At 26.5% G+C, this 16,106-nt stretch overlaps 1 protein-coding gene across 1 annotated transcript in view; it reads right to left on the minus strand.

Annotated features, from left to right (window-relative positions):
* The window catches only part of LOC101234965 (ectopic P granules protein 5 homolog), a 135,642-nt gene that overhangs the window by 17,446 nt on the left and 102,090 nt on the right, over nucleotides 1-16,106 (minus strand). Inside the window, exons 28-29 of the mRNA XM_065806109.1 lie at nucleotides 13,984-14,125; nucleotides 2,864-3,201 (exon numbers count right to left, since the gene is read on the minus strand). Coding sequence (XP_065662181.1) covers nucleotides 2,864-3,201; nucleotides 13,984-14,125 — 480 coding nt within the window. The remainder of the gene's footprint in view (nucleotides 1-2,863; nucleotides 3,202-13,983; nucleotides 14,126-16,106) is intronic.

Raw genomic sequence — 16,106 nt, forward strand, 5'->3', positions numbered from 1 at the left:
CTGAAATATTTTTGTATATAAAAATTACGTTTTCATTTATTTATACTAGCAATCAATAAAACCGGAAACAAATTACTTCTGTACAGTGTATTTATGTACCTCATACATGAATACACTGTACAGAAGTAATTTCTGGTTTTATTGATTGCTAGTATAAATAAATGAAAACATATGTTTAAATACAAAAATATTTCAGAATATGATGTATTGTATTCTTTACAGAGTACATACAGAAGAGTACATTAATACAGAAGTGTGCATTATGTACATTGTACGCAAAACACACTTTTGTACTAATGTATTAAACATAGGCAATAATGTACACTTCTATACAATGCAACAAACGTAGAAAATAACTATTTAAAAATAACCTACAACTTTTCAGAACTTTGCATTTCTAAATATACAAGGCCGACAATGCGGTTTTCAAAGTTGGAGGGGACATATGACCACCTGATCGTCATCAGCCCTGATATAATCTTAATTTTTCAATGTCAATCATGTTACCATTATTTAATTATTTGTTAGACACAGAGAACATCAAAATTGAACTAAACTCACTGAGATATGACTATTTTAAATTTGTGAATTTTTACAATCTAACATTTTCCTAAAAAAATGATTTCCTTGGTAAGTAAAAAAAAAAATTTTCAAATTTTTTTTTTGAGTTTTTATGTATTATAAATATTGGTACTATAATATTGATGCTAGAAGTTTCATTGCTTATTTTTATTTTAAGTGACATACTATAATATATATATATATATATATATATATATATATATATATATATATATATATATATATATATATATATATATATGGGCAATTCCACGAGAAAGAGGGAAAAAAAAAAAAAGTTATGAAAACACATACTAAACTCCAAAACTCTTTTTTTAAGCTATTTTAAAATACTTTTAAGCAAAAAAATCATTTTATCTTACCAAAAATCATTTTATCTTACCATAGCATGGTTTTAAAGTTGTAAGGGTAGTATAAACATGTTTTGATGCTTATTTACAGTCCTGTTGTGTAATGTTAAAAATTCTACCGTATATTCATAATTGAAAACTTTGATAATGTTATACTGCATTTTTTTTAACATAATATACATGGCTGCTAATAATTACTTATGCTTTTTTTCTTACATCATTGATTGTGTTGTTATATTTGTTGTTTTTAAGTATTGGATTTTTCGTTACAACCACCACAGTTACAAGCATCACGGCAAAAAAAAACACAAAAATGTTTGTAAAACTTCAAGTAAAAACTACGAAACTCAGCATATAGTAACATTAATATGTGCTAACAGATCAAATGATTTTTTTTTTAGCCATGCCTTTTGCTGCATTAAGTCTGACAAAGTTGTTTTGTTCAGAAGTGGTAGAAAGTAAGCGCTACGACCGTCATGCTACTTAGAGTTAATTTTTGAAAAAAGTTGAAGACTTTAATGCTGTAACTTTTACATACTAAATTATATGATAGTATTTCTGTATATCTGAAAAAATTCAAGTCATTTCCGTTTTTGGTTCATTTTTAATAATTTAAAGAGTTTCAAATGTACATCCGCCACTCTCGCGGAATTGCCATAATATTTTCAAAAAAAAGTTTTTTAAAAGTATGTCAACCTGGTACTCAAATGAAGCAAAATTATATAAAAATTTAAAAAATAATATTTAATTTGGAAAAATTTAAACTTATCAAAATTGTCATAAAAATACATAAAAAATGCATTTTTTTGTTTTTTGTTTAAAAAGGTAATTTTTCATGTAATAACACCAAAAATAACAATTTTATATTTGAAATCTATATTATTTTTGAAATTTTTATATAATTTCGCTTCATTTGAGTACCAGGTTGACATATTTTTGAAAAATTTTGTTGTTGAAAATATTAGGGACCCATTAAATATTCGAGGGTCTTGTGTATATATATATATATATATATATATATATATATATATATATATATACACATATGTATGTATATATATATATACATATGTATATATATATATATATATATATGCAGCGCCGTACTATCACAAGTGCAACAAGTGCAATCGCACTGGGCCCCCTATTAAACAAATTAGAAAAACTTCTCCAATACCATAAATTACTACGAATTAAAAGAAAATTTTTTTTTTTAGTTTCTGCACAGGGCCCCTAAAAGTTACAGCACGGCGCTGTATATATGTATATATATATATATGTACATATATATATATGTATATATATATATATGTATATATATATATATGTATATATATATATATGTATATATATATATATGTATATATATATATATATGTATATATATATATATGTATATATATATATATGTATATATATATATATGTATATATATATATGTATATATATATATATGTATATATATATATATATATATATATATATATATATATATATATATATATATATATTACTTTAATAACAATAATCAGATTTTATCTTTTGTTATTTTATGTTTGTGTGGTTATGTTTCAAAAAAGTATGAGCCACTATTAAGCATATTATAAACCATTAGGTGCTTTCGTTATGGTCAGGATTTTGCCCTGCTTTTTTTTAGATAAAGTTTAAAGATTTCAATGAGATTTTTCTATGATTCTCATTAAGAATTATATTTATGAATAAAAACATAATTATAAAAGATTGCTTCATACTAATAATATTTTGATTAGTTATAAACATTGAAAATTGAAATTTTATGAAACAACTTTAAATCATATAAGTATTAAGTGATTAATAATATTTTTTAAATATAGAATAATTAAAAAAAAATTACAGTTATCTCTATCAAAAAAACAAAAAACAAAAAAACAGACAATATAAAACTAAATTACTTGGATAACTGATTGAGCTGGAGATAAACAGCCTACACTTTTCCTTTTTCGATCACAAGGTATTCCTACAGTCACTTTTCTAAGTACTGTTTCATATAAATCAGGTACTAACTCCAAGTAATTGTAATCCAGTTCTAGATGCTTGGCTACTAGAATGGCAGCAGACTTTGACAGTTGAACAATTGATTCTATATCACAATATATTATCTGCATGAGTTGAGGCTCTATTAAAAGCGAGTGTTGGGAAACATCTTCGATGGGAGGTGAAGGCTTTATTATTTGTAAAGGTGGCTGTGGTTTGGTTTCTCTCAACAGTCTTTTAATAATACGCTGAAAAACTAAAAACAATTAGTAACACTTAACATTATTTACATTAGTAACACTTTTATTATTTATTTTATTACTAAATGTTTAAACTTAAACGACTTAAACAAATTGTAATGCTTAAATCTAGCTTGCTGTTTAAATAGTTTTAATAATGAAATGCCACTTTCTAATGTAAAAAATAGTAAAATTCCTTTACAATTCCTAATGCATTTTTGATACGATGATATTTCTTTATGGATTAAAGTATAACTTTTTTTAAACTGAACATTTTTATCAATTTTAGAGTTTAGAGTTCTAAAGTTCCTACTTTTATCCAAACATTACAATTTCAAAAATAGTTCACAATTTCAATAGTACCACTATTTCAAAAATAGGAACTTACATCTTATATTAAAAAAAAAGTAAAAAACCTGTCCAGGAGACTATTATTTTTTGAAACTTTAAACACAAATTCACTTTCACAAAGACTTCTACTAATAAAGTTAAAAAGGCTTCCATTATTTACTCATATGCGATAGTGGTGTAATGGTAGAGCGCTTGTTTCATAAGCAAAAAAGTTCAGAGTTTGATCCCCTTCACTCCTCTGGTAGTACAACGCTTAACTTGTTTCTCCGCGCAGCGGCCTTGTTATTCAAGGTTCAAATTTCAGGGTTTAAGAGTTGAGAGAGGGTTGTAACCACAATAAAGTAGCCTTCTCAGCTGTAGTGGCCCTCTCGGCTGATTAGCCAAGACTTGTTAAAGATTTAAAGGGAGATTTTTTTCAGTAAAAAACTCTTCCATAATATCATACTTAAACAATATCACATATTTAAATGCACAAATGTGGAAAGAAAAAAAAACTATATGAAATACAGTATTAGACACTATCAGAAACGTTATGTGTTAACTTATCACAATATGAAATGTTATATGTCACTAAAAATGCTTACTGAGGATATATCTTTTTTTCCTAAAATCAGAAATATTCATAACTCAGTACTTTTCTCAATGTATTATTAAATTTTATTACATAAACATTAACTTAACAAACACTTTTCAACAATGTATTATTTAAATTATTTTGAACTGTTTTAAAAAACTAATTACTAAAGCTTCAAATCTAGAAAACAACAAATTTTTGTGTAAAATTAAAAAAAAAAAAAAAGAAAGTCTTCAAAAACTATAATTTTTTTAATCATAAAGATTTAGAAATAATGATAAAAATTACATATATTTACATATAATTACATATAAACATTAGAGTGAATATATGGCTAAAGTTATACAAATACATTAGAGTGTTTCAAAAAAGAGCTATGTCTGAAACAATTTACCAACAGAATTTTCTTTCAGGCAATACAAAGGGCCATTTTCAGACTGTATCATTTAAAAAATTTTTAAATTCTGGAAAGTCTCAACACTAAAAGTTATTATTATATATATTTTTTGTATTAATGTTTTAAAGATTAATCTAAATAAGAATTTACTAGCAGCTTTTTCATAAATCTTTTTTTTTTCTTCTGTTTTTCTTACAATTATTTTTAACTGAACTAATTTAACTGCTCAATCAGAACAATTATTTACAACATTAAGTCTCTAAACTCTTGCTTCAAAATGTTGATTAAAAATATTAAATTTCCAAAACTCTGGTAAAGTCTTTATTGATTAAATTTCCATTTCATAGATTTGAGTTTTTTCTAAAGCATATTAAAAACTAGTCATGACTAGTTTGACTTCATGAATAATGGAGCCTAGGAACTAATGGAGCCTAACCAGGAGACTTAACTTTGCAAAAATGAAGGCTTTTTAATATATCTTTGCTCCTAAAGAAAATTGTCACTTGTAAACAACCCAGCCAATTAGCTATATTATAACATACCCTACTTTTTTATCTAATAGGACAAAAACTACCAAAGAAGTATCCGTAAAGTGAGTCAAAGAATAGAATGTAAAGAATAGAATGTCAAGAATAGAACTTGCAAATTTCATTTCTCAAACCTTTTTATTTGCCAGTAAGCTTTCCTATCCTAATAAACAATATTATTTCATATTACTATTTCATATTTAAAAGACATTTTAATTAAATTTTTATACCTGTGCTCCAGCCAAAGAACTCTTTAATCTAATCTCTTATTATTTATAGAGGAGAGCACAGTGAAAAATTTATCTTTGATTAAGATTTATACTGTGCTCTCTAACACAAATAAGCGGGTTTCTACAACCCTAGTTCTTGGTATTCTTTTCTTGATTTCTATCCTAAAAGTTTTTTTGATGGTTTATATTTGTTTTACTTGTTCTTTACAAAAATAGTAAAATAAATAATAATAAATACTTATTCATTTTATGTTATTAATTTTCAAAATTTTAAAGGTCTTTGAAATGATCAAATAGTCAATCAAATCTTCATCTATTAAGGTGGTGTAGATGTACACCTGTGTAACATTGTTTCCTGCCTTGGATTTGTGTCGTTTTTCTATCTGACAGTCTGAGCTAATATTACATAAATAATTTAATGACTAAAATATTACATAGATAAATTAAAAATTAGTACTTAGCTGTATTTTATGTATAAATTAATAAAAAAACAAAACAATCACCACCACTGTTTTAATAAATCTTTTACAAATATTTGTGACTTTTCAACAGTTTAATCTTGCCTTCTGGAAAATTCATTCATTCATTGCTCTTAGTGAGAATAATTTGAATTTAGCTGTTTCTATTTTGAATCTCAATATTGATGGCTACTATCCTTTGATTTACCAAAACTGAAGAAGTTACATGCTTAACTTGGAAATATACTTACAAATCAGTTCAACTATTTGTTATGAATTCAGATTTAAATCTCTCAAGACTGCATTCTTATAGATTTAATTTCTGTTCAAATTGACCAAACCCTTTCTCTTTATCCCTCTGCCAATATTGTTTTTATTGGTGACTTTAATGCTCATCACACTGAATGGCTTAGCTCTAACACAACTAACCTTGCTGGCATGAAAGATCATAACTTCTTTATTTCTCAACCTCTTACTCAAACTTCTTTATTTCTCAACCTCTTACTCAAATGGTTAATTTTGCTTTTCTTCTGCTTTCATTCCGTCAGTTGCAAGTCAAGCCTCTTCTCCATGGCTTTCATCAAGTCAAGCCTCTACTCCATGGCTTTCATCGAGTCAAGTCTCATTCTACTCCATGGCTTTCACCTTTCTTTTGCAGCTGCTATATTTAATCGTAATCATTTTTTTCATCTTTTTTACAGAAACAACTCTATTGACAACAAACACCTTTATATTATTGCAAGAAATCAATGTGAAAAAGTGCTTTCTAATGCTAGGCTCCATTATTCCCAGTTTACTAGATCTTTAGCAGTGTCATTATCACCGAGCATTTCTCTAATTCATGGGTCTGATCTTATTACCTCTCCCAAGAATACAAACTATTTGCAAAGAACTTTTCTATTAATTCGACTCTTGAATCTAATGACTATACTCTTCCTACCATTCTAGTTAAACAGTTTAACCCATTATAAGACATCCAAATCACTTCGGCTTTTGCAATTAAACAATAAAAACAAAAATTGAAAATAAAAATGCAAAAATTGACTTAAATAAGTGAAAACCATGAAAGAATTGTCAGAATTGCATAAATAAAATTGACTGATAAATACCATCTTCAAGGTAAACACAATATAAATACAGTTTTTGATGATGAACATAAAAATTCCTAATTCGCTGTCCAGTACTGTATTGTCAACACTCTGATATTAATGAATGGCAAACATGTAACTGATTCCTATTTTTTACATCTTCTTGGATTATCATTCACTACTGACCTCTCATAGAAACCGTATATTCAATTGATTGCAAAGTTAGAATCTACTAAGATTGCTTTTCTTTTTTGTACTAGCCATTTTACTCCTGATCCCATTCTCTACCTCTACAAGGCTTTTGTTTGTCCCTGAATGGAATAGTGTTGTCATATTTGGGCTGGTTTTTCTAATAATGTTCTTTCCTTTCTAGACAAGTTACAAAAATGCATTGAACAGGTATTTAATTTTTAAAACTTCAAGCAATTTGTTTTCTTGACCAGAAGTCAATACCAAAGATAAAGCATTCACATAAATTTGTTTAACTATTTTTATACCTTGCCATTTTTCCATTTTTTAACTTGCTATCTTTAAAAACTTCTGCATCTTAAAAATCCCATCAACTTTAAAATATTACCTCATGGGGTTAATCATCAATAATTAACTCCATGAGACAATATTTGAAAGTCTGTAATGTCTTTTTTAAAGCTATTTTATATAAAAAAATTTTGTTTCAGAATTAATATTAAAAAAAGAATAAATGCTACCAAAAAAAAGCAGTATTATGCAGATAAAATGTTTTTATCAAAAAAAGTCTTTACCAACATATAAACAAATAAAAAGTTAATATATCTTGTTGTTGAAACTGTTTAAAAAATGGTACAAAATAACCTAAAAAATAGATTCTTTTTTGAAACACCCTAATATACATAAAACCTATATTTAGAAAAATAGATTATTTATATAAAATTCTTCAAATTTAACCTTAGAGCAAAATTTACGCTTGATTCTGAGTATCTTATATTAAAAACATTTTTTTTTTGAGGTTATTAATCATTGATAAGGCATTAATCATTGATTCAGTCACATACTTTTACACTGTTTCTATTGCGCAAAAAACTTTATCTTTAAACTCTAGATCTTTTTCTTCAAAAATTAAAACTTCAAAAACTTGTTACATAAATCCAATTTATTTAATGAGATTTAAATTGATGTAATTTAATCTGTCAAATATTGTTCGCAACTAGAGCAAAAGTCTAGTCACTATTTGGAACACATCAGGCCGTCAAATCCTAAGGGAAAATGCAAAAAAGACTATTTTAGAGTAAGTAATAAACAAGTAATTATCAAAAAGGACAAAAGTCCAGTTAGAAGCTTACAATTTAGTGGTAGGCATGGGCAGGACTGATTTTCGTCTGTTTTTAACAATTTGGTACTTTTTTAAATCTGAACCCCCAAAAGAACCCGGTTACTTTAAGGAACACATGCAGCTGTTAAAATGTGAGTGAGAAGGAAGCTATAAATTTCTTGGAGTTAGTGTTAGTTAGACAATGATCAGATAAGTAAGACAGGCGCCCAGTATAGAAGCATTCAGTGAAGAGGGGGAAATTCTAGTCACTCATATTTATATCGCTATATAAAATGTATATCATTTTAGCGCAGATTTTCAATGTATATATAGTTTATATCTAAATTTTGTTTATACCGTTTTATTGAAAATCAATACTTTGTTAAGAAATTATACTTTGTTTATATTTGTTTATTTTATGGTAGTAAAACTCTCTCAATTTATATTAAATTATAATGTATATCCTTCAGGGAAAACATTTGTTAATATTTAGTTTATAATTAATTGTAATTTATACCGTATAAATGAAGCTATTCGATTTACGGTCTATGCCGTTTTAGTGGAGTAATTCGTTTTCTAAACCTGTAAACCATTTTAGTAGAATTTTTCGTTTTATACTTAGGTTATATTTTAATATACCCTTTATTATTATATATAATTTAAATTTATGTGAACTTATCCTCATCTTAATTAATACTCTTTAAATGGAAATATTTGTTTTAAAATTATTATTGTTTTATATTTATGTCTAATTCTTTTAAGTAATGCCTTCGAACGGGAATACTCGTTCTATAAATAAATAAAACAAATTTAAATGTCAGATATAATTACAGCTTAACCGTTCAGTCGATCGTTTTAGTAAATTTGTGTTATAAAAATATGCAGCTTTATAGCAAAAATATTTGTTTTACATTTAGTTTATATTCATAGACAGCGATAAACAGAATAAATCCGTGTACCACCAAGCAACACGACCTCGTCAGCCTCAGACGAAAAATATTAAACACCCAATTAAAACTATAAGACCCCCTAGGATAAGTCCAAAATTTACGATTACTTTATATCTAAATTACTTTATTTGTATGTATTTCTTTACTGCTTAAAAAATTTTTTTTACAAAAAACAAAACAACTGTTAATAATTGCCATCGTTATGGTAACCACAATGTGATAAACCAATTAACACAATATAACAAAATAGCTTAATTTATTAAACATAAAGCACTACAATAAAGCAGATGTACCTCAAAAAACATCAAAAAACATCAAAAACATACATTATTTATAATAGGGGAGTGTGCGCATATTTACTTAAAGAAAGAGTATAAAAATATATCAGCGTAAATTAAAATATAAAATTATGTAGTATTATACCAGATTCTCATCAGGAAATGGATATAGTATTGACCCTTATAAGGATTCAATACTCTGGTATATGACGTTTCGAATGTTTTAATGCTCATTCCTAGAAACCCCCGTCGGGATATCATCCTCAAAACAAGCAAGTAAAACCCACTTCTACGTCGTCAAAGCCTTCTTATGTTGCAACATTTGATAGGGCATACTACTGTAAAGCCAAACATCCTAACTCTCTCCCTTTTAAAAAGATACGTGCTGATATACTTTTAAGAAAGTTAGTAGAACTTATTGCGCAGGAGGTAGTCTTAAGGATCTAAATCTAAAAAATTATACCAAACAGCCCAGTAAGTGCTGAATACTTATTTTGTACTTATATTAACTAATAAAGATTAAAAAAACAAATTAATAAAAATAAAAAGTGAACATGCAACTTACCATATCTTGATTGCAAAAAGTTTTAAAATTTGTGATACTAAAGTGGACTGTTTGTGCAACGCGAATGAGCAGATAATTAAAACGCATGTAAAAGTGTATCACGATGCTCTATGACGCATGTTGCGGTAACACGGTGAAAAGCAGAAACAATAGAGAATATGCTCTTTGAGTCAAATTTCAACAGATGTATATGCGGTTGGTAAATAAAAGTGCAAATCAATTGGTAGATAAAAGTGCAAAATGATTGGTTGATGAAAATGAAGTAGTTCAAGTGTATTTTAAAGGGTAAGTAGAAAGTTCCAGAAAACAGTCAGCAAAAGTAAGATACTCTTGAAACAGTTGTGAGGGAAGAGAGAATATGAATAATATTATTAGTGTAAACTATAATTTATTAGTGTAAATTATAATTTTGTTTTTCTCTGTTTCATTATCACCATAATGAAACAGAGAAAAACAAAATTATGCACCCATCTGTCTCTTAGGTCCCTCACGCACGACAAAATACATTAAAGAGAGCTCCCTAGGTAAATAAATTTAAGTCCAGAAACTGCAAGGTTTAACTTTAAATTGGGTAAAATTAGTTTCAAACGGCCTGAACAATCATTTGTTTGTCGCAATGTTTTAGCAATTGTTTTTAGCAATGTACAGTACACTAAAAAATGCGCGAATCTACACGAACAACCTAATCCACTAAGCGATAGGGCAATAATTATTTGAAAATATTTAGCCACACAAATAATAAATTCAAGCTGGGTATTAAATTAGGCATTTTTTATTCAAATTGTTCTACTATTTTAAAATGTCATTAAAATCCTCGTTCAAAAACGTTTCAAGATTTTCTGACAAAAACACTAGTGTTTCATTCACTTCTGTCGTCGTATCTTCTTGTATCATCTGTTCTTGCTCTTTTCCTTTCTCTTTTTCTTTTTTGGCTCTTTTTGTAATTTCCTCATCTTGTAAAAAGGCTGCCATGGATACTCTAATTTCTCTTTCTTGATCAAATTGTTTGACCGGTGTGCAGAGTGCTACAGTTGATAAGCCGATTGATTGATTAAGCCGACTTTTTGCTGCTTTCCTAAAGTTTGAGCTCGGTCTTCTTCTTTTACTTTTTATATTAGGAATTAAGATGGGGCCGTTGTCTTTAGTACAACCAATGGCTACCGAGATTTTTTTAGGGGTGTTCTACAAAAAAATTGAAAATAAATGTTTTATATATTTCGTAATAACAGAAGTATTAATCATAGAAACATAATATTAGTGATCACAAATTAATATTATGTCAATTTCATTTATTTACAACTAGCCATTTTTTTTTTTTTTTGTACGAAACCTCTTTAGTTTTTTAACGAGTAATTTCGTTATGTTTTGAATGGATTAATAGATCTCCAAGCGACCTCTGGTTCGTGAAAAAGGGAGAGAGTTAGGATGTTTGGCTTTACAGTAGTATGCCCTATCAAATGTTGCAACATAAGAAGGCTTTGACGACGTAGAAGTGGGTTTTACTTGCTTGTTTTGAGGATGATATCCCGACGGGGGTTTCTAGGAATGAGCATTAAAACATTCGAAACGTCATATACCAGAGTATTGAATCCTTATAAGGGTCAATACTATATCCATTTCCTGATGAGAATCTGGTATAATACTACATAATTTTATATTTTAATTTACGCTGATATATTTTTATACTCTTTCTTTAAGTAAATATGCGCACACTCCCCTATTATAAATAATGTATGTTTTTGATGTTTTTTGATGTTTTTTGAGGTACATCTGCTTTATTGTAGTGCTTTATGTTTAATAAATTAAGCTATTTTGTTATATTGTGTTAATTGGTTTATCACATTGTGGTTACCATAACGATGGCAATTATTAACAGTTGTTTTGTTTTTTGTAAAAAAAATTTTTTAAGCAGTAAAGAAATACATACAAATAAAGTAATTTAGATATAAAGTAATCGTAAATTTTGGACTTATCCTAGGGGGTCTTATAGTTTTAATTGGGTGTTTAATATTTTTCGTCTGAGGCTGACGAGGTCGTGTTGCTTGGTGGTACACGGATTTATTCTGTTTATCGCTGTCTATGAATATAAACTAAATGTAAAACAAATATTTTTGCTATAAAGCTGCATATTTTATAACACAAATTTACTAAAACGATCGACTGAACGGTTAAGCTGTAATTATATCTGACATTTAAATTTGTTTTATTTATTTATAGAACGAGTATTCCCGTTCGAAGGCATTACTTAAAAGAATTAGGCATAAATATAAAACAATAATAATTTTAAAACAAATATTTCCATTTAAAGAGTATTAATTAAGATGAGGATAAGTTCACATAAATTTAAATTATATATAATAATAAAGGGTATATTAAAATATAACCTAAGTATAAAACGAAAAATTCTACTAAAATGGTTTACAGGTTTAGAAAACGAATTACTCCACTAAAACGGCATAGACCGTAAATCGAATAGCTTCATTTATACGGTATAAATTACAATTAATTATAAACTAAATATTAACAAATGTTTTCCCTGAAGGATATACATTATAATTTAATATAAATTGAGAGAGTTTTACTACCATAAAATAAACAAATATAAACAAAGTATAATTTCTTAACAAAGTATTGATTTTCAATAAAACGGTATAAACAAAATTTAGATATAAACTATATATACATTGAAAATCTGCGCTAAAATGATATACATTTTATATAGCGATATAAATATGAGTGACTAGAATTTCCCCCTCTTCACTGAATGCTTCTATACTGGGCGCCTGTCTTACTTATCTGATCATTGTCTAACTAACACTAACTCCAAGAAATTTATAGCTTCCTTCTCACTCACATTTTAACAGCTGCATGTGTTCCTTAAAGTAACCGGGTTCTTTTGGGGGTTCAGATTTAAAAAAGTACCAAATTGTTAAAAACAGACGAAAATCAGTCCTGCCCATGCCTACCACTAAATTGTAAGCTTCTAACTGGACTTTTGTCCTTTTTGATAATTACTTGTTTATTACTTACTCTAAAATAGTCTTTTTTGCATTTTCCCTTAGGATTTGACGGCCTGATGTGTTCCAAATAGTGACTAGACTTTTGCTCTAGTTGCGAACAATATTTGACAAAAAATCAAAATTACTAAATATAAGTAAATTTTCATTGTAAAAAAAAAAAATAAAACTAGACAAAATAAACTTTGAAAAGTAATTTTTTTTTCAAATTAAAAGATTGCCTATCCAAGCCAAAACACTCATTAATACACTCCACTGCATCTATCCCTAGATAACCGACAAATGTAAACTCCACAGTGCTTGATTACTTTTAAATTCAAAAATAAAAACCTTAGTTTTTTCAATTTTTTTAAATTGAAAAAACTATTGTAAATTAGGTTTTTCTCTTTCAATTTTATTAAACGTGAAAATAGACTACAAATAAATATATTCTATTCACACTTAAAAAGCGTGCAAATAGACACTCCATGTTGTTTACCTTGTAATGTTAACAATATCTAATATCTATAACTACAACAGCAACAACAAGAACAACAAGAACAACAACAACTACTACCAAGTGCATCTTGTCTAAAAGGTTATTTAGACCTCTGAATTTTTTATATTTATAAACTATTTAGCATAGTATCAAAAATTTAAAGATCTATCAAAGCATATTATATGCTTCAGCAAATACTATTTTTCATGCTGTTTTTATATTGTTTATATGAGATGAACTTTTGTTCATTCTAGAACATTTTACAACAGATGTACTTTTGACTTACTGTTAGTCTGTTATTTGAGAGTCTTTCTTAAAGTTTGTTTTATATCCTTTACACCTAATATTATTGCTTTTATAAAACACTTGGTATCATGCATGTTAAATTGTAAATCTGAATTTAAAATCCTAATCTACCTTATTAGGAAGTAACAGACATTGAATCTAATTATTTTCTAAATAAAGTGTATTCTTATGTTTTTGAATGAAAATTAAAAAAAAAAACTAAATAATTTTAAATTTAGAAACACTGGAGTAAAGGTAAAAATAGGGACTCCAAATCTCTGATTTTATCTAATAAAAAAAAATACAGACATACCTTCTGTTTGCATGAGGACATCAGTAACAATTTCAGAAGTGTTTAAACTGTATGGAGCATAAACTATGTTACGCCATAATGAAAAATCTGCTTGTAAATTCTTTTCAAGCAACTTTTTGTCAACAAACTCTAACCACAAATCCTGTAACCCATATATATATATATATATATATATATATATATATATATATATATATATATATATATATATATATATATATATATATATATATATATATAAATATATATATATATATATATATATATACATATATATATATGTATATATATATATATATATATATATATATATATATATATATATATATATATATATATATATATATATATATAAATATATATATATATATACATATATATATATATATATGTATATATATATATATATATATATATATATATATATATATATATATATATATATATATATATAAATATATACATATATATCAGTAGCCTATTAATTTAAATAGCTTAAAAACATAATAAGTCATGCATTTTTAAACTATTGTAAGTCAACTTTATCAAATCTGAACTCGAATGAAATGCCATTAAAGATGTCATACTGAACTTGTGTGAGCTTCATCACATACATCAACTCAGGATTAGACAAAACAATTATTTAGAAAAAAATAATTTCTTTGACTTTTTTATTAATGGAACAAATTTTTTTAATTGTCTGAGTTAAAGTCATGTTAAAACTTCAAGAGTGCAAAATATACTTGGATAGTGCCAGCCTAAAAGATAGTGCCAGCAAAAGTAATTGTAAGACTATTTAGTTAGTGAGCATTGACAACACATATTTTCAAATATATATATAACAGATTATTGTGTAAACCGTGGAATCTCAAATCAACATTAGTTTCTAGAGATTATTTAACTAATTTTTTTTTATAGAAAGGCAATTTTATGTTTATAATAATAATGTCAAACAATAACAACACTCAACATAACAAATAAAAAAGTCCTTATTTATACCTAATAAAATGTAAATGCAATCATAATGAAATATTTGCATTTAAAAATGAAATACTTGCACAACAAGATGAAATATTTGCTCAACAAAATGAAATAATTGCACTTCAAAATGAAATATTTGCACAACAAGATTAAATATTTGCACAACAAAATGAAACATTTGCACAACAAAATGAAACATTTGCACAACAAAATAAAACATTTGCACAACAAAATAAAACATTTACACAACAAAATGAAATATTTGCATAACAAGATGAAATATTTGCACAACAAAATGAAATTGAATATCGGAAAAAAGATAAAGTTAAGTAACTTGATGTCTAGTATTTTTAGTTACTGTAAAATCATTATAGCTAAGCGATTAAATTGACATGGATAGCACCTTAAATGACAAATTATGCAATACTGCTTCATGTCTGTTAATAATTAAAATTGTAACAAAGAGCTCCTGACTTGATACTATCAATTTCAATCAAAAACCAACAGAGAAACAACAAAAATTTATTACTTTGGTATTTTACAGCTGCTGATGGAATCTCAGACCCCATTTGAAAGTTGAAAAAAGGTTTGAAAAAACTTGACTATCGGCCAACATTTAAACCAATCAACTTTTGAACCATCCAATTAAGGTTTAGAGCTACAACGTAATAAGATAACACAATGAGTTGCTTAGCTATTTACAGTATATACAGCTGTTGCTTAGCTATTTACAACAAAACACAACTAAGAACCCAATTTATTGAAAGAAAAATATATTGCATTGATTTTACTTGTTAGTAATATAGTTTCTGTTAACATTTTAATAAACAATACGATATTGCTCTTTAAAAACTTGTAGTTTTAATGTGAATCTTTAAAGCATAAAAAAACTTAAAAAAATAGCTATAACTTTATATTTTCATTGTTTAATTTATGTTTTCATTTCTACAAATAAATTTTAGAAAGCTCAAAGTATGAATTATGAAATTTAGGAGACTTATCCAAAAATTGTGATGATTTATATTATAAAACAGAATTTTTTTATTTTCAAAGTTTAAAAGATTGATTGCTTATAATTTAAAATGTGTATCTATATTTGGAAATAAAGATATAGAAGCTTGATAATAAATGTGACAAAAGCA

Source organism: Hydra vulgaris, chromosome 09 (assembly GCF_038396675.1).
Source record: "Hydra vulgaris chromosome 09, alternate assembly HydraT2T_AEP".
Classification (NCBI taxonomy): Eukaryota; Metazoa; Cnidaria; class Hydrozoa; order Anthoathecata; family Hydridae; genus Hydra; species Hydra vulgaris.